The sequence below is a fragment of the Vipera berus genome (genome assembly GCF_964194415.1).
Source record: "Vipera berus genome assembly, chromosome: 17".
Classification (NCBI taxonomy): Eukaryota; Metazoa; Chordata; class Lepidosauria; order Squamata; family Viperidae; genus Vipera; species Vipera berus.
The window spans coordinates 4067609-4086526 of NC_138220.1; the positions used below are offsets into that span (position 1 = coordinate 4067609).

At 48.4% G+C, this 18918-nt stretch overlaps 2 protein-coding genes across 6 annotated transcripts in view; one reads left to right on the forward strand and one right to left on the reverse strand.

Moving 5' to 3' along the window:
* PIK3CD (phosphatidylinositol-4,5-bisphosphate 3-kinase catalytic subunit delta) overlaps positions 1-7666 on the forward strand; it is a 29537-nt gene extending 21871 nt beyond the window's left edge. For 2 of the 3 annotated variants that reach the window (XM_081341078.1, XM_081341077.1), the window contains exons 14-23: positions 456-599; positions 1670-1769; positions 2204-2382; positions 3078-3187; positions 3770-3848; positions 4182-4349; positions 4981-5104; positions 5435-5580; positions 5899-6031; positions 6712-7666. In XM_081341078.1, the coding sequence (XP_081197204.1) occupies positions 456-599; positions 1670-1769; positions 2204-2382; positions 3078-3187; positions 3770-3848; positions 4182-4349; positions 4981-5104; positions 5435-5580; positions 5899-6031; positions 6712-6849 (1321 nt within the window). In that variant the 3' untranslated portion in view covers positions 6850-7666. Of the gene's footprint in view, positions 1-455; positions 600-1669; positions 1770-2203; positions 2383-3077; positions 3188-3769; positions 3849-4181; positions 4350-4980; positions 5105-5434; positions 5581-5898; positions 6032-6711 lie in introns of those variants that run through there. The other variant, XR_014028165.1, reaches the window with a different exon arrangement.
* Positions 7667-9542: 1876 nt separating this feature from the next.
* The window catches only part of CLSTN1 (calsyntenin 1), a 29815-nt gene continuing 20439 nt past the window's right edge, over positions 9543-18918 (reverse strand). For 2 of the 3 annotated variants that reach the window (XM_081341356.1, XM_081341358.1), the window contains 9 exons: positions 18786-18836; positions 17120-17277; positions 16340-16488; positions 15714-15940; positions 14637-14807; positions 14064-14209; positions 13367-13508; positions 12396-12580; positions 9543-11978 (listed from right to left, as the gene is read on the reverse strand). In XM_081341356.1, the coding sequence (XP_081197482.1) occupies positions 11781-11978; positions 12396-12580; positions 13367-13508; positions 14064-14209; positions 14637-14807; positions 15714-15940; positions 16340-16488; positions 17120-17277; positions 18786-18836 (1427 nt within the window). In that variant the 3' untranslated portion in view covers positions 9543-11780. The remainder of the gene's footprint in view (positions 11979-12395; positions 12581-13366; positions 13509-14063; positions 14210-14636; positions 14808-15713; positions 15941-16339; positions 16489-17119; positions 17278-18785; positions 18837-18918) is intronic. The other variant, XM_081341357.1, reaches the window with a different exon arrangement.

Genomic DNA, 18918 nt, shown 5'->3' on the forward strand with positions numbered 1-18918 from the left:
AGAAAAACATGAAGTACATAACAAAACACAAGGGGAGATGAAATTGATCATGTGAATGGGGAGGGGGGGGAAAGGTGGGGGTTGCTGAACTCCCCCCCCACTCTCCTGAATGTGGCACTCCCCCAGGTGGATTGGACTACAAGTCTCATCATCCCTGTCCCCAGGATGGGAGTTCAAAACAATCTTGTAAAGAGAGAGAGATCGAGATCTATTTGGTTCAACTGCTTAACCAGGTTGTTTTAACAATCTGACGACTGCCTCCCCTTAACAGGCTAAGATGGGTTAGTTTAAAGCTGGATTGTGGTTAGTTTAAAGCTGGATTGTGTGTCGGGGAGGGTTGCCACTTCATTTTAAACCTAGAAAACAGGATTGTTCCCTTGGAGTTCAATGTGTTGTCTGAATGCCTACGCAACCGAGGTTGCTATCAGTTTAAACCCTTTGCTCTCCCGCTGCAGAGATGCCGAGTTGTTCCAGTACCTCCTACAGCTGGTTCAAGTTCTGAAATACCAGTCCTACTTAAACTGTGAATTAACCAAGTTCCTTCTGGGCAGGGCCTTATCCAATCGGAAGATCGGCCATTTCCTATTTTGGCATCTCAGGTGAGAAACGGGTTCGGGAGAAGCATGGCGGTTTAAGACTCGTTCTCTGGGATTCGGAATTTCGAGGAAATGATGACGGACACACACTCACACACACCCCTCCCAGATCCATCCCCCCCAATTCCCAGCCCTTTGCTTTTTTTTTTTTTACTCGCTCCTCAGCAGCTGAGATTTGGGGGCAGGCTGCCCTGGAACATGGAGGCTTGGCTAACTGAGAATCGGCAAAGCGCCAGGGGAAATTAGGAGATTCAGGCAATTCAGGATTTATTGCAAGCTTACGCACTCTACAAGAATCTGACCAGCTAACAGACAAGGGAAACGAGTGGGAAATAAGAAAGGCACTCAAAGTGGGCTGGACTCGGATCTCAGGTTTGACCCTCAGCCTGGTCACCTCCTATAGCAGCAGCCCCCCACATTTTGGGCACCGGGGACCGGTTCCTTGGAGACAGGTTTTTCCGTGGACCGGAGGAGGCAGGGATTTGCGCGCTGCCTGCATCCCACAGATGGGGCTTTGCTTGTTTGCGTGGACGGGTTTCTGGCACGCCGCGGCCCGGTGCCAGTCCACGGAGGAGGGGTTGGAGACCCCTGTCCTACAAGATGTAGGACAGCGTATAATCAGTGAATAAAATTAAGCGTTGAAAACAACAATTCAAGATTATTATTTTTTTAAAAAAAGAAATATAAAACAAACACAGTAGCATTTATTTTATTTATAAAATTTATGGGCCACCCGTAGTGTAACTCTGGGCGGCTTACAGTCATAAAAATATGTCTATAAATGCATAAATTAAAAGCGTAAGTAATTAAAAATCCACAACAGCAGAGAAGGCCATCTTTCTGGACCCTGCCAGCCGGAATAGTCAGATTTAATTACAAATTCATTTTTTTCTGGAATTTTCATCCACCTTCCCCGCTGGTGCAAAATACTCTCGCCGGGCCCGGCTTGATTGTATATAAGCCACGGATGTCCAGCAGTTGTAGTAGTATATTGATAACTCCCCCATGATTAAAATTCTGTTGTTTTTTTGTTGTTTTGCTTGGGTTTCATGTCTCGTTCGATGTTTGGCTAGATCGGAAATGCACTTCCCTTCGCTGGCCTTAAGGTTTGGCCTGATTCTCGAGGCCTATTGCCGCGGAAGCGCTCACCATATCAAAGCTCTGATGAAACAGGTAAGGAGGCTGTTTTGGGAATAAGTCCAAACAATATGAGTCCACATGCCAACTCAGGTGGCATCTGAGAAATTCTGCACCAGAGACAAATTCTGTGTGTGTCCAGTCGCACTCACCCAATAGTTTTCTGTAGGATTGCTATTTCCTAGTACCTGGTTGTATTTTAATAAGATTACTATGAATGTGATGATGATTATATTCTAATGTTTCTATACCTAGACAACACACTGTTCCAATACAGAAATGGAATTTTTGATTTAATAATAATAATGAGAAGGAGAAGGGAGAAGAAAGAAGGAGGAGGAGAAGAAGAAAGTTTTCTATTATTATTTCCAACCTCAAGTAGATTGCCAACCAGTGTCCTGGCGAGTGCCTTGTGGGATCCGTTTGATCTAATGTCTCTCTCTCTCTCTTTCTCTCCCTCCGGATTCAAGAGCGAAGCCCTCAACAAGCTGAAGGCCCTAAACGACCTCATCAAGGTCAGCGCTCAGAAGAACACCAAACCTCAAACCAAGGAGTTCATGCATACTTGTATGCGCCAGGAGACTTACCAAGAGGCCCTCTCGAACCTCCAGTCCCCTCTGGATCCCCGAATCTTCCTGGCAAAAGTCAGGTAAAGTTAGGATGGGCCTGAAATTAACGGGGTGGTTGGTGCCCCCAGTCTGGCTTGGCCCAGTTTTGCTCAGTTAAATGATAGAAATTAATGTTGGTTGAGAGTTGTGATTCAGGGAAGCCGATAAAAGCCGACGGGCATTGTAATGCTCAGATTAACCTGTCCATCCATCCATCCATCCATCCCATTCCAATTCATTCATTCATTCATCCATCCATCCATTCCAATTCATCCATCCACCCACCCATTCCAATTCATCCATCCATTCCAATTCATTCATTCATCCATGCAATTCCAATTCATTCATCCATCCATTCCAATTCATTCATTCATCCGTCCAATTCCAGTTCATCCATCCATCCATCCGTCCCATCCCATCCCATTTCATTCCAGTCCATTCCAATCCAATCCATCCATTCGAATTTCGAGAGCAACCATCTCACAGCAGTGCCACCGATTTAACTTGGTATTTCTCAACTTCTGCAACTTTATAAGAGGGGAATTCTGGGAGCTGGAAGTCCACGTTGAGAAATGCCGATCTTACTGAAACTGAGCAGCAGGGTTAGGGTTAGGCCAGCTCTTCGGTTTAAGGAGCAGCGAGGATTTTTCTTCCCCCTTTCAACGAGGGATTTGAGTTGTGTGTGTGTGTCTCTCTCTCTCTCCCCGCCCCTCTTTTTGTGTGTGCCGCTTTCCAGCATAGAGCTGTGCACCGTCATGGATTCGAAGATGAAACCGCTGTGGATTATGTTTAACAGCGGCGAGGCAGGAGGAAACAGCACCGGCTTGATATTCAAAAACGGGGACGGTAAGGAAGAGCAAAGAACCCAGTTTTCGGTTAGCAAGATCCCCCGGGTGTAAGAGGTCAGGCTAGATGGCCTCACGCACCGTTTCCTTGCCCTGGGATGACTTCAGTTACTACTTCCCCTGCAGTGCAGGTTTAAAAAGGAAGCTTCTCCCTAAAGACGGGCGTTTGGTGCTTTTGCTAAGCTAAAGGGACCTGCCTTCCTTCTTCCATGAAGACTTCAGCTCCAAGGAAAAGCAATATATTAAAAAGCTGGAGCTGCAAGAGGACTTGAAGCAATGCCAAAAAAATTCTGCATACCGGGGGTGGGGGAGGGAGGGGAATCCTTACTGCCCTCTGAGCTTCTGTTTTCTTGCAGACATTTTATCACCAAACTAGCTACCGTTATCAGATGCACCTCTGCAATTAGTTGCAGTTTGGCCAAGGCGCCCCCTTGTGGGCCAGTTGAAAAATCCAGGGCAAGGGATGGACATCAGTCCCATCCTCTTGTAATTTCTGATTGGAGAAAGTTGAGGGTGGCAGGAAAGAGAGAGAGAGAGAGAGATGAAGGGTCAAACCAACCTTTCCCCCCACCCCGTTTGGCAGATCTTCGCCAGGATATGTTGACGCTCCAAATGATCCAACTTATGGATATCTTATGGAAGCAAGAAGGTCTGGACTTGAGGTGAGTTGACGTCATGACTGAAGAGAGGTGGAACACCGCCCCGAAGAGCTAACACTTTGCTTCCTGCAGGGGCAGTGCAAGCCTAGATGGGTGTGTGGATGACCCCTCTCCATCCTGCTTCTTCTACAGCCTCATCTTTCCATCTGTAATGCCCACCAGTTCTCTTCAGACCACTCTTTGGTCTTCATCTCATCCTTCTTCCAAGCTTGCTTGCTTGGTTGCGTTGGATCTCAACTTGAGCTTGGCGGTGTTGGGACCCACCCAACATCTCAAGTTTCACCCCACTGGAGCAGGACCTGATTCTTCCCTCTTGTGTCTCTCTCTCCTCTGAAGGATGACCCCGTACGGCTGCCTTTCCACAGGAGACAAGATGGGGCTGATCGAAGTGGTAATGAACTCAGACACCATCGCCAACATCCAACTCAACAAGAGCAACATGGCTGCCACCGCCGCTTTCAACAAGGATGCCCTCTTGAATTGGCTGAAATCCAAAAATCCTGGGTACGTTCTAAGGAAGCCGTCTTTAGTACATTCCCCCTTCCAGATTGGCTAGGACTACAACGCCCAAAAAACCTCAGCTAGCATGGCCAATGGCGGGATGGAGACTCGGATCTTGAGGCTTAGAATAAAATGGTGGTCCTAAAAGCCTAAACAAACCGTGGCTTGAGAAGAGTAAGAAGATGAGACTGGGTGGTTGAAGGTTACTCAACAAAAGGTTCCTGTCCCTTGGCAGTTGCCTACTCAACTCACCTAGCTGGAAGGAGTAGAAGGAAGGGTAGATCTTATGGTTTGAGAAGACACGTGGAAAACTGACATGCTTCTGACTGGCTGGTCTCAAGCACCCAGATCCTCAATGACTCCTAATTAGATCTTCTCATGATGTTTCTGAGGTCTTCAGATACTTAAACTAAATGGAATTGTCTTTCTTAAAAATTTTAAGAATCGAGGACAGCACAGCTTAAAATGGATTTAAGCGAGGAAGAGAACAACATCCTGTGGGGTTAGGAATTTGATCTTGGTTTTTTGGGGGGCTGTTGCTGCTTTGAAAGGGCACCACTGGGTGAGTTTTTATGCTGCCTTGCAAGGGGCAAGTCAATGTTCCTCCAACAGTTTGTTCTCCTCTCTTGTGTAGTGATGCTCTGGAGCAAGCCATTGAGGAATTCACCCTTTCATGTGCTGGATATTGTGTTGCTACCTACGTGTTGGGGATTGGTGACCGTCACAGCGACAACATCATGGTGCGAGAGAATGGCCAGGTATTTGGGGATCATGACAGCTGATCCACCTCATTAATTCCCCTTTTTATTCCATAAGAGAAGCTCAGATTAATGGATATCATAGATATTATTTTGTAATCCAAAAATCCAACGGGCTGGTTAATACAGTCTTGAGTTGTGCAGTTGATTCATATTGCGATGTCCAGCATTGTGAATTGTCTTGCTTTACTTCTAAGTATTACATACAGATTTGATTCGGAGTTCTTTTATACACCTGCTTTTTTAAAAATAAAAATAAAACCATGGCTGGATTTGCAATTGAGAATTTGAACTCCCCCCCCCTTCCTTCCCTTCACCATCCCTCTGCAGTTGTTCCATATTGATTTCGGCCATTTCCTGGGAAACTTCAAGACCAAATTTGGGATCAATCGCGAGCGGGTCCCCTTCATCCTGACCTACGACTTCGTCCACGTGATCCAGCAGGGGAAAACCAACAACAGCGAGAAGTTCGAACGGTAAGCGTGGGATGGAGCCTGGTGACTTGGTGGAAGCCATTCAGTGCCATTTCGTGTGGATGTAATATTATTTACCCTTCTTACTACCTTCTTTACTCACCCCTTTTATTGGTACGATAAGGATGATTCTGTTGCTTTGCCTGTACAGAGTGCTCCTGTGCCGGAGACAAATTCCTTGTGTCTCGAATCAGACTTTGGCCAAATAAAGTTCAGTTCCATTCAACTTACAGCTGGCAGTTTATCTCCCAAATCTTTCTCGGTCCAGGACGCAACGTTACCCCACCCCCCCACCCATTTTGTCTTTTTTGGGCCTCTCAGATTCAGAGACTACTGTGAAACGGCTTACATGATCCTCCGAGGCCACGGCCTTCTCTTCTTACATCTTTTCTCCTTGATGAAAGCTGCTGGCTTGCCGGAGCTGACTTGCTCTAAAGACATCCAGTATCTCAAGGTGAGGAGGAGACGTTTTGAGGTGGGTTCACCGACCACGGCTTCCAGATTTGGGTTGGACCGTGAAGCCCATGGCAAGAATCGGCGGACACCACGAAGACGGAGGGACCATCTCATGATTCCGGAAGCCTTCTAAGTCTCAGGGGGGGGTCTTCGAACTTGGCCCTTTGATGACTTGTGGACTTCAACTCCCAGAGTTCCTCAGCCAGGCCCACGTGCGTGCCTGGCTGAGGAACTCTGGGAGTTGAAGTCCACAAGTCATCAAAGGGCCAAGTTCGAAGACCCCTGTCCTAGGTGGATGCAAAGAACCAAAATAGGTTCCAGATAGAAATACGCAGCCGTCTCTCCCTCTTTGAATTGCATGTACTGGTGGTCCTCAACTTACTAACACAACTTGAGCCCCAAAGTTGTTGTTAAACAACACTGCCCTTCAGTGAGTTTTATGACCTTTTTCTTGTCACGGTTGCTAAGTTAGTAACAAGGATAAGCCCGTTTCTTTTTTTTCTTTTCAACCTTTTTCTGGCTGAGACATATCCAACCTGAAATGCAGATTATTATTATATTACTATTATTACTACTATATTATTATTATTATTATTATTAATTATTATTATTATTATTATATTATTAAAACCTAGATGAAGAGCTTTTTTCCCCTAAAGTCACGTTTACACCTTTCAGGACTCGTTGGCATTGGGGAAGACGGACGAGGAGGCCCGGAAGCAATTCCAGCTTAAGTTCAACGAGGCCCTCCGGGAGAGCTGGAAGACCAAAGTGAACTGGCTGGCCCATAATGTCTCCAAGGATAACCGTCAGTAGGAGACCCTCTTCTCCCCCCCCCCCACCCCCCCCAAGAGTGTCTTCCTGGCTCTCAGGATGGAGCAACTGGGCCTTCCACACCTTGCGCGAAACAGGCTGGACCGTTTTCAAGCTGCTAAGATGTGGGAGTCTGTATTGCAAGATGTCCTGCTTGCAAAGTCCCTGGACATAAATCCCCTGCCAAGCTGGGTGATGGCCTGGGGCAAGGATGAGGAAGAGTGGCGCAATTGGGGCAACTGCGCAGTTTGAGGATGTGCGTGCGTGTGTGTGTGTGTGTGTGAGAGAGAGAGAGAGAGAGAGATTTGTATTTTATACTGCTCAGAGGTACTTGACTCACTCACTGGTTGAGCTGAGAGAGGTCGTCAAGCTTTCGTGGGCTCCGACGATGCCTCCAAAGAGCTGGCCTCTTTAGGAAGAGATGGGACATTCTCACAAAGCGTGTTGGTTTCTGCACAAAACATCGAATCCCAAAATCCCGGGTCTCGCGAGGCCAGGAAACTTGTCTTTTTGAAAGAAGAGCCCTTGGTGAGAAGGGACGTTTGGGCAAGAGGTGGATGGTTGAGGATAACACTCATCCTGGTTTGTCGGATGCAAAAATGTTCTTACGAACTTTCAGTGACTTCCCTCACCCAGAGCTACAGATTACGTTCTTTCTTTAAAAAAAACCCAAACAAACAAACCTGGCTCCTTACCAATAACCCTTTTGTTGTTGTGTTTTTTTTAAAAGCCAGCTTTTCAATAAATTCAAACTTGTTTTACCGGTAATGTTTGTTTCTGCTGGGAACCTGGGGCTTATTTCCCCAACAACTCCAAAGCCTGAGATTAGTCGCTAGTCCCTATTATTAGCCTCGAGATGTCAAATGGGAAGGAAATGCAGAAAGGATACACTTTTCCAGATGCTGAGGTTGGATCTACGTGGATGCAGGGAAAACCACCTGCCCTCTTCGCATCGGTTCACACAACACGCCAAGCCATGATTTTGGGCGAGGTGTGTGAATGCAGTTGTTGGGTGGCTCTCAAACTTACCAAATTGTTTCTGGGGAAGATTTCCTTTATTAGTGCAACAAAAGTTAACAAAACTGCTAGTCGAAAAAGCAATTGGGAATTTAAAAAAATGGGGAAACCAGGAAAAAAAAACAAGGCCCTAATAAAGCTTTGGGGTTTTTTTTTCCCCTGTACCATTTTTTTTTTTATGATGGTGGGGTGAAAGGATATTAATTGGAACAAACCTTGGAACAAAGAGGAAAACTTTGAAGTTTAAATAAATAAGGCTGGGAATTAAAAGGAGAAAAAAAAATCCTCTATCCTTTGAGCACGATCTCCCAAACTTATCCAATGCTGAATTGATTTGGGGGGGACCTTTATATCATCACCTCCTTTTGGCCAAGAGATTGGTTCATTTCTTTAAAAAAACAAATATACAGGAAGGCCCGCTGCTTACAGGAGAAAAAACAGACCCATAAGGCTAAAAGTTACCTCTACAATCCTGGGCTTAAATCCCATTTAAAAGGCAAAGGACTGGATGGGTCCAGTTGATTGCTAGACTACCTCCTTATCTGAAGAAAACTGGAAACTTTGGCATAAAGACTGCGGTATTCCTCCTAATCTGTAGCTGGGTTAACCTTTAATAAAGGGAAAAAAAACCAGTAAAATACTAGCGGCTGCAGCTTTTGAGTTTAAATTCTAAGTTAACCAGTTAAACATAGGCTTTTGTCTTTTTGGATAAAGGATTTTCGGAAGAAAGGAAGGAAAGGAAAATGGAAGGAAGGGGAAGGATGGATAGATAGATAGATAGATAGATAGATAGATAGATAGATAGATAGATAGATGGACAGACAGACACAGTACTAAGGCAACTCAAATATGACAGCAAATCTTGTCTTTTTTAGAACCAGAAATTTATTGTAGCTCAGACTTTTCCAAACGTGACCTATTTACCAATATACACATCTGAAATGTTAGACCCATGATGGCTACAAAATGCATCAGAGGGAAAAAAAAATTACAGCCTTTCCATATTAGCATGGGTGGGGTGGGGGCGGCGGAGTGGACATGATTAGGTTTACAGTCTCTAAAATACAGTTGCTTAACAGAGACAGGATCATGGAGAAAAAGGCTAAGGTTTTCTACACGGTGACAATAAAACACAGGACAATTCAGACACAAAAGTTAGAGTGTTCCCCAGTGAAAATCTTTCCAACCAGCTTCCCTTGCCTGTTAAATCACTCAATCAGGGGGAGGGGGGGTTGTTGGGGGTTTTTTTGTTGTTCCTTTTTTTGCTTTTGTGAAAGGGGTGGTGGTGGTGACTTAAGTGGGGGGGGGGGGGAACGAGTGAAACTGCATTTGGCTTTCCAGACTGTCCCCGCTGCCAAAGGCACTGCAGAGATCACATTGGCCCAAAGGAAAGCCTGCATGCTTGGTTTGGCAGTTGAAAAAAGGTTCTCAAAGGATGCCTCTGTGTGTGTGTGTGTGTGTGTAATTCAAGCAACAACCCCCCCCAACCCAAAATGATACAGGCACACCGTTTTTCAAGGTGGGATGGCCAGGACCGAATGGAAAATTCTACCTCTTCAAATAGTTCTGCCACAACGTTCCTTTTCTCTTTCTTCACTCCCCACTCCCACTCCACAAATTAAAAAGGGGGGAGGGGGAAACTTTCTACACTTTTGCAGCTGAAATCCCTCTCCTCCTAATTTTGTGTGTGTGTGTGTGTGCTTTTGCCAGTTTGGGCAGATCTACCCCGTGTACCTGGAGAGAAGCTGAGGATGGGCAGGTGCTCTGTGCAAGATTAGAAACGGATTTTGCTTTGGCCACAGAGCAGGGAAGAGCCAGAAAAGCACATTTTTTTAAAAAAAATAATAACAAAATCTTAAATGGGGGAGAAGACCCTTTCCTCATTCCCCCACTCCCCGCCAGCCCTCTTTCTCCCCCCCCCCCCCAGGAGAAGGTAACATATTCCTGACACTACCGGTGTGTAAACTGCTTTTGGGGGGGAACCGTTCTGCTTCTGGCACAGATCATCCAGGCAAGCTTTTGTGAAACGCTGGGTGGGTTTCGATCTCTTGGATCACTCTTTCAACGTTATCTGGAATGTTGATGCGATAAGCTTTAGAGGAAGCGAGAGCCACATCCATTCGGGCTATACAAAAGAAACCCCCCCTCCCCAATAATAATAATAATAATAATAATAATAAAAAGCTGAAGAAAAGAGACAGCCACATTTCAAGTTAGTGTTGTAGCTACAGGAATGAACAGGAGTGTGTGTGTGGTGTTGTGTTTTTTTTTTTAAAAAAGGAATGACGCAAAAACAGCAGCGGAGGTGAATTTGGACCGCAATGCTTTCTGGATCTGGCCTGCTTTGGCTCAACTCCTGAGACGTGTAGTGTGATAGTGTAAACCCAGAGGGGACCAGGTTTAAAGGGTGGCTGGGCTCCTGGGTGCAATCTGCTTTCGTTAAAAAAAATAAAAATAAAACAACAGGAGAAGCTAAAGCCACGTAGCCTCCAAGGAGGCGAACGGAGTTGGGTCCGAAGGCGGCTGCAGAAGGTGCCTTTCGTGTTAAAAGCCAACCTTTTTTTTTCCCCTTCGGAAAGTGTGTATGTGTGTGTGTGTATATACACATACACACACACACATTATTATTTTTTTAAAAGGGAAGAACCCGTCCCACAGACCTCGTAATGAAATTTGCAGTCAAAGTCCATCGCCTCCGGTCGCCGTTCATTTCTCTGCACTAACTTTAAAACTTGTCCCAGGCTTCTGCCTTAGGAATTCTGGGGGGGGAAAAAAAACACACCTTAAATTGCTGCTTATGTCATGCTTCACGATTTGATTCTTCCATCGTCAATGTGGTGGGGTTCATTTCCCCCCCCCCTTTTCTAAAACCTCAGCACGGTCGTCTCCCTCCCTCCCTCCCTCCCCCAGCCATGTTTTGTTTTTGTTTTTGTTTTTCACTACCACAAGTGACATAATTACATAGTTCCGACGTATTTACAAAATATTAAAAAGTCTGTTAAGTCTCCTAAGCGTCGACCCCGTTCTGCCCGTTTTACACATGCACTAGAGGTTGGGGGAGGAGAGGGAGGAAAAGCGGATAGGAGTTCGAAAACCGCCACAGGGAAGAAAATCAGCTAAAATCAAACCAAGGGGATTTTTTTTTAAGAAAAAAGACTAAATTAAAAAAAGAAAAAGATAGCTCTTGGTCAACGAACGAGTGGGGAAGGCAGCATACATACATATATATATATATATATATATATATATATATGCATGTATGTATGTATGTATAAAATTAAAGTTTTTTTTTTTTAAAAAAAGCCTAAAGTGGAGGAAAAACCGGAAGGGGAAGAAACATTAGCGCTGGGCCCGTTTTAGAAGTGTTGAGAAGACACGCCTTCCCGGCGGGTCATTAAAGCAGCCTTTTCAGCAAGCCGGGAATTATTTTTTTTAAAAAAGGGGGGGGGGCAGCTGCTTTAAGAGCCACCCGTACTTGGACATGGGGAAGGGGATTTTATTTTATTTTTTTGCAAAGGGAGGGGGGGCACAGCCGGGATTGACTTGAGGCCCCGGGAGCAGAAAGCACAAGGCAAGGCCTTGCAAGTTAAAAAAAAAAAAAAGGAGGAAAACCAGTACAATCCAATCACTGGAGGGGAGGGGAGGGGGGGAGCAACCGAAAGAGGAGAGGTGCTAGCTACATTTCTACAGGCGGGGAATCGGGAACAGATACGCCCGACACACGGAGGGGGGAGGAAGGTGGGAAGGAAGGGAGACTGGCCAACTCTTTGGGGGCCCGGGTGGCTGTCAGGCCCCCCCCCTACCCCGGGGACCCCTGAAAAGGAAGGGAAGTGGTTTGTCCTGGCGCTCTCTGGAGCGAGAGAACGAAACGAAAAGGAAATCGGCGAGGCGAGCAGGGAGCGTGGGAGGGGGGGAGCTCAATAGGGCAGGGTGGAGTCGTCCCACTCCAACTGCTGCTGCCGGTTGGCGTGCTGGGGGTCCTCCTGCTCGCCCCCCTCCTCCTCCTCGCTGCTCTCCGATTCGGCGCTGGTGATGTCCTCCTCGCCCCCGTCTTCGCTTTCCTCTTCTTCCTCCTCCTCCTCTTCCTCCTCGCTGCTGTGCTGGTCCTCGTAGGTCTGGGAAACAGAGAAACCGTTAAAGTCTCTCAAAGGGGGGGGGAAGAGAGAGACCTTGAGAGAGAACCCCAGGGGGACAGTCCCTCCCCCGTCCCAGCCTGAGATTCAAGTCTCGTCGGAGAGCGATTCTCAGAGCTATGGGGAGAACAGACAGGCCGCGGGAGAAAAAGAGCGGAAAGGAGGAAAGGGCACCACCGAGAGATATTTCGGGTGGCACGGGTGCGAAAGGGGCCGCGTGTGTCATGGACACTGTCAAGTAGGCTTAAACATGCTGCTTGTAAACCCAAAGGGCCCCCGAGGTCACCTCCAAAAGGCGGGATTGAAATCCTGGCCCCACCCACGACGGCCCCCAATAAAGGCAACTCCAAGTTATGTTATTGAGCAGAGACGAGACGAGGTCTCAACCAGAGGCCTTACCTCCATGGGGTTAACCGTGATGGTCAACGCAGAGTCGTCCCAGTCCATCTCGTTCTCCTTCCCGGAGTCCTGGTCCCGCATGGTCCGCTGGTGGGCCGCTCGGATCCGGAAGACCCCCAGGATGATCATGAAAACCAGGAAGCTGATGCACACCACGATCACCACTGTGGCGGTACTGGGAACCACTGGGGAAAAACAGCGTTCGGAAGAGGTTAAGTTAGGCTTTAACTAGAGGACCAGGAAGCACAGCAATGCATTTATTTATTGATTGATTGATTGATTGATTGATTGACCTGTTCTGGGGAAGGAGAGCAAATGATCTGGGGAGAGCAGATTTCACAGGGACGGGCTGACTCACGTAACGGGGATCTAGTTCCCAGCTGGCGTTATTTACGCAGCAGATGTCTTGTGAAGTGTTTGCGCAGATGTCCAAACGCTTCACAAAAATGACCCCTCTCGTCTCGAGTACGTTTCTAATTGCCACCCCTTCTCGAGAGCCGGAGGATGCCAAGATGGGCAGGGACCAAACGATGTAGTTTTGCCGCCAGTCCACTCTCCGCGTGTTTAGGCTTGCTGTCGTTTTCGTGACACGGTGGCGACAAACAGGAGACTGACCTCACCAGTTTTGATGATGAGGCGTTCCCGAATATCATCCCTTTTTTCCTGTTTGATTTTTTTTTTTACAACGAGCTGTTCCTGATCCCCAGCAGGAGGGGCTAAGTTCAAGCGCTCATCAGACGCAATTGGTTTAATGCAGTGTTTCCCATAACCTGGCAACTTTTAAGATGGGTGGACTTCAACTCCCAGAATTCCCTAGCCAGCATGGCTGGTTGGCTGGGGAATTTTAGGAGTTGGAAGTCCACCCGTCTTAAAGCCTGGTTTAGTCGAACCTCAGCAATTGCCTCTCCCAAAACTGGAGGGCTGTTGGAAATGGCAACGGGGGAGATTCAAGGAAGGGATGTGATCCTTACCGGAAAACCCCGGGTGAGGGTTTACGAGATTGTGGCCTGAGAGGTCAACAAAGGAGTGATGGACAGGCTGCACAAATTGGGGCTGCTGGGCAGCCATGTGGCTGGCATGTTCCATGACGTTAGCGGTGTGGATGACGTTCACCTGGCGCACAAAAGATTGGAGAAAGGGGAACACAAGAGTTTTAGGAAATCAGCAGAACGGACCTGCTTTCATTGTCTTTTCTCTCTCGGTGTGTTTTTGTGTGTGTTTTTGTATGTGTGTCTGTGTGTGTCTGTGTGTGCGCCTTGCTGACTGGTCTATCTTTCCCAACCTGACGGTCCTCTTCCCCAAATTCCCCCATTGCTAAGGCTTCTGGGAGTTGAAGTCCACCATCTGGAAGATGCTGAGTTAGAGAAACAGAAAGAAACCACTCAAGGATTCCAGAGGTGCTACTTTTTCTTGTTGTTGTTGTGGGGCAAAAGAAAAGAAACTTTGCCCCCTCTTATACCCAGCACACTCGGGGGAGGCTATTTTGAACAGGATTAACAGGATGAACTGGTGGCTTCTCCTCCTGCGTTCAACTCCCATTAAACACAGGTCTTCTGCGGTTCCAACCACAGAAGGCCACAACCCATTGAGTTCCTCTCCAGGGAAAGTCCAGTTTCACAACCCCCAACAATCCTGGAGCCTAACAGGAGAGGAGGCTCCCTCACTTACTTCCACCTTAAATTCATTGCTGATGTAGCGTCCGTTGAGCTCCGAGCACACCAGCTTGAATTTTCGGTCAAAGAGCGAGACGGCGTGCCAGTTGCGGTACCGGATCAAGTGCAAAACCTCCTCGTAGCTAGCCATGGTGTCCACCCCTGCGGAGAGCAGACACGGGTCAGCTAAAATCGGTGCTGGTTGGGAGGCTGTGTTTGGCAAACGCGCGCGCACACGCACACACACACACACCGTTATCGCAGCTTGCAAGCCATGATTTAGGACCTAGAGCAGGGGGTCTTCAAACGTGGCCTTTTGATGACTTGTGGACTTCAACTCCCAGAATTCCTCAGCCAGGCACGCCTGGGTGGTTGTCTTTTTTCTCCTACTTAAAGCGGAGAGATTGCAGAGGAAGGGATGACAAGAGAGTAAACTAATGCTTGCTGGAGAATTCTGGGAGTTGAAGTCCACAAGTCCTCAAAGGGCCAGGTTTGAAGACCCGTGACCTAGAGGGTCCTGGAAACACAGCTGCGGCTTAGCGCAAGGTGTCAACCTTCTCCGTGGGTGGGAGGGATGGGGGGGGCATACCTGTCAAGATGAGGCCGAGGCCGGAGCTGCTCATTTCCATTCCTTTCTGCTGCAGCCGCACCAGGTCGACCTCCAAGCTCTCTTGGTCCCGGTTCAGCTCCTCCCCCAACACCGAGACTTCGCAGGTGTCCAAATTATGCATGATTTCTTCGGACACCAAGGATTCTTGGACTGGAAGGGAGAAGAAAGGGGAAAACCCATCAGGAGGCAGGAAACGAGAGAAAGTCCCATTCATCAAGTTGTTTCCCAGACTGGGATCTGTCCACGGAATCTGCGCTGCCTACGACGGGCGCCGGATGCTTCTCTGTTCATCTAGCCTAGGGTGTCCTGACTTCCAGATACGCAATCTTTAATAAATATATATATTTCTTTGTATCCCTTTACTACTTGTACAAATTAGGCAGCAAGCATATCCAACACGTGTTTCTCCTCCTAGTTTCTTCACGACAACATCCCTGTGAGGTGGGTTGGGCTGAGAGGGAGGGACTAGCCCAGGGGTAGGCAACCTCGGCTCTTTTATGACTCGTGGACTTCAACTCCCAGAGTTCCTGAGCCAGCATGGCTCAGCTTGGGAACCTTTCCCTCTGGCCTCAGCGTGGCTGGCTCAGGAATTCTGGGAGTTGAAGTCCACGAGTCATAAAAGAGCCGAGGTTGCCTATCCCTGGACTAGCCCAAAGTCACCCAGCTCGCTTTCACGGCTAAGGCAGGACTTGAACTCACAGTCTCCCGCTTTCTAGTCTGGGGCCTTAACTACTAGAAACGCCCCACCTCCTTCTCTCCTTTCTTCCTTCCTTTCCCTCCCTCCCTCCCTCTCCTTCCCTCCTTTCTTCCCCTCCCTCCCTCCCACTGCCCATCTCCCTCAAACACTGCTGAATTTGATCCCGCATCCACCGCTGACTTTCAGGGCAGAATAAAAAGACAGATCAAAAAGACAAAGCTCGGCCGAAGGGAAAATATCCCCCGAATTAACTTTGGCTTCGGTTTGATGGACAAGGTGCTGCTCTGTCCCATTTCTGGAGAAAAGGGATCGCCTGAGAAACCAAGAGCGCTCCCGTGTGTGGCCTCTGCGGGTCTCACCTGTCGGATCCTCTTCTCCCTCTCCCTCGGGCTCCACCTCCCGGCTGATGGTGCTGACGATGCGGAGCTCCGGGAAGAGCGCCACGCCTTCGGGGCTCTCGAACTCCGAAGCCGAGCGGGCAAAGTGGTCGATGCCGCTCAGGCTGATCTTGGGCTCTTCGGGCTGCAAGACCACCACGTAGCCCTCCACGAGTGGGATGGCCAGGCAGGCTTCCTTGTCGGCACACCTGGGGAGAGAAGGCGTGGGGGAGGGGCCCCATCAGTGGGGCTGGTGGGTTCCCACGGGGCAGTCTAACCCTGGGCCAGTGTTTCTCAACCGTTGGCAACTTACAAGACGAGTGGACGTCGACTCCCAGAATTCTTGGGAGCTGAAGTCCACCCGTCTTAAAAGTTGCCACGCTTGACAAAACTGCACAAGGCGTTCGATGCCTTCGACATTATCCAATCCTGACCTTGTTACTCTTCGTTCGGCTAGATTCCCCGAGAATCCAGACCTAGCAGCCCCATCCTAATAGAAGGCGAGAACGGGGCCGCCAGGCGAGCGTCCCGCCCCGTTGAACCAAGCACTCGCTGAGTCAAAAGCCCTGGTTGCATCTCCTCTTCTCCGAACTGCCGCAAAGACTCACTTCACCGTGCTTGTAATTTTGATCCGCCGGATGCCAGGTGTGGGGAACTGACGCGAGTTCACGTACGAGATGCGCTGCATGGTTTTGTCGAACCGCGCGATGTCGTCCCCTTCTAAACTCAGGGCTGACTGGCTGGGATTCATGTGGATCTGAAATGAAGGGAATAGAATAGAATAGAATAGAATAGAATAGAGTAAAGTAGAGTAGAGTAGAATAGAATAGAAAAGAATAGAATGAATAGAAGAATAGAATTGAATGTAGAATATAATAGAAGAGAATAGAATACAGAATAGAATAGAATAATAGAATATAGAATAGAATGAACAGAACAGAATATTTTTACCGTCATTGTGTAATTCACAACGAAATTAAGTACTGTTCACCGTGCCCACTACACACAAGTAAAAACCGCAAATCAGAACACACATTATACACACACACATCCTTCACATTCTATTCACCGCTGCGCTGCCCCTAATACTGCACTTCAGCGTTGCACTACACAGAGGCATTTAATACGCTTACAACTCTGGGAAGCGGAGAGGCCACGGGCTGCCAGGAAGGCAAGAAAACCTTTCTGCTAAATCAAGCAGCTGGCACTTTTATGTTAAAGCAGCAAGAAAACGTCGGTAAACGCGGAACCAACTGCGGGCCTCCGCTTTGCCCAGCCCCATCCCGGGAGTCGCGGCCCAAGCAGTCTGGAGGCTTGGTAGTGGTTCTCTGGGCCTTCACGAGAAGGCGGCCCTTGGCCCTATCCGCAGCGGTCAGCCGTGTGCGTACCTTGAGGCCCTTCGCAGCGCCGTCCGCGGTGGGCAGGTCCAGCCCTTCCTTGCAGGTGTACAGGCAGTCGATGACTTTCTTGCTCTCCAGCTTGCCAGAGCGGATGGTCAAGCCGGCCAGGTTGCCGCGGAAGAACTGAGCCATCCGCTGGTCCCCACCTGGAGGAGGAAAGGGAACAGCGGCCATGTTTAGTTCAGGTGCTCGGCTGCCCCTGGCCTGGCGCCACTCATGAAACCGTGCACGGCTTCGCTTTCCAACGGCATGCAGTTAGTGAGTTGCCCGTTCCGGAGGTCGACTTGCAGTTACGCTCAAGCACGATGGGGAAGGAAATGGAAATCAAGGCGCTCGTTCATGCAGCGAGGGGAAGGGATGGGATGAGCGAGCCTTGCTGTGGAATCAAGGGGACTCTTGAAAGGGCGTCGGTCTGGCCGCCTTTATTTGAAGACAGCTCGTCTAAAACAGGCAAGACGATTACAACCCAGCGGAAAGGCAGACAAATGTCCAGGAGGAAAACTATACAGGGAAAGCCGGGATTATTGGGGGGGGGGGAGGGGGGGGGAAGAAAGGTGATGGGGGCTGCTACATTTCCACCGTGATCGATTCATGAAATCCAGCCCTCGCGTGGGTTTTCCCTGAAATAATTCTTGGGAGATTGTATAAATTGCTCTAGGTCCACGTTTCTCAACTCGGGCTACTTTCAAGATGCGTGGAGTCCGACTCCCAGGATTCTGACGGTCGGAGTCCGTGCGTCTTAAAAGTTGCCCAGGTTGAAGAAACACCGATGAAGGCTAGGAGAGCCTATCCAATCTGGAACGCTGCCTGTTCTAGCGGTCCTCTCTTATTTCCCCCATTGATAAAAATCCGTAGCTGAAGGAAGTATTTTGAAAGAACTACTTTTCTACGCAAAAGGTTGGGAAACTCCTGCTTTTTTTCTCTCCAAGGAAGCTTTTGGGCGGGGGGGGGGGGGCGTCCGCCTTAGGATCGGCTTTCCCCGGGCCTCCCCAAGTATGAGCCTGTGACCAAGAGATTGGGATGGGCTAGCGAGCTTTCCGTGGCGGAGGATCCCTTGTGGATCAGGAAGTGGAATTAGAGACACTTGCTTTCGGTTGGCTGTTTTAATTCTGAGGAACTATGGGCCAATGAGAAGAGTCCATGACAGGTCCCGCCCTGCAGTACCTCCCCACCACTAGGCCAGGGGTCTTCAAACTTGGCCCTTTGATGACCTGTGGACTTCAACTCCCAGAATTCCTCAGCCTGGCTGAGGAATTCTGGGAGTTGAAGTCCACAAGTCATCAAAGGGCCAAGTTTGAAGACACCCCCCCCCCCCGGGCTAGGCCAAGGAGACTTCTCAACCTAGTTCATTTCATGGCTTATCGACCTGCGTATGAAAATGCGCGATGAGGGGTTATTGCTAAAAGAGGAGAGGGGAGGAGAAACAAAAGAGGAAATGAATGAATGAATGAATGTATATATATACATACACACACGCACAAAAAGTGCAATGCAAAGAAGGAAAAAAAAAAGCTCGACAAGGTGATTATGTGTCCTTCCCATGGTCATTAAGTAATGCAATGCTGGCCGGTCATGCTAACGTGTGATGACGCCACAGCGTGCGTTGGGAGACGAAAGCATTAAAAAAAATAATAATTAAAAGACTGCCAGCAACCTGCAGGATTCTCTGTTGCATTGTTGGTCTCATTCTCATTTCCCGTATACTCTGCGGAGAAGCAAGAATCAGGGAGAAGAAAAAAAGAAGAAGAAGAAAAAAAAAACAGGAGCGGACGGATTAGGTAGGGCCT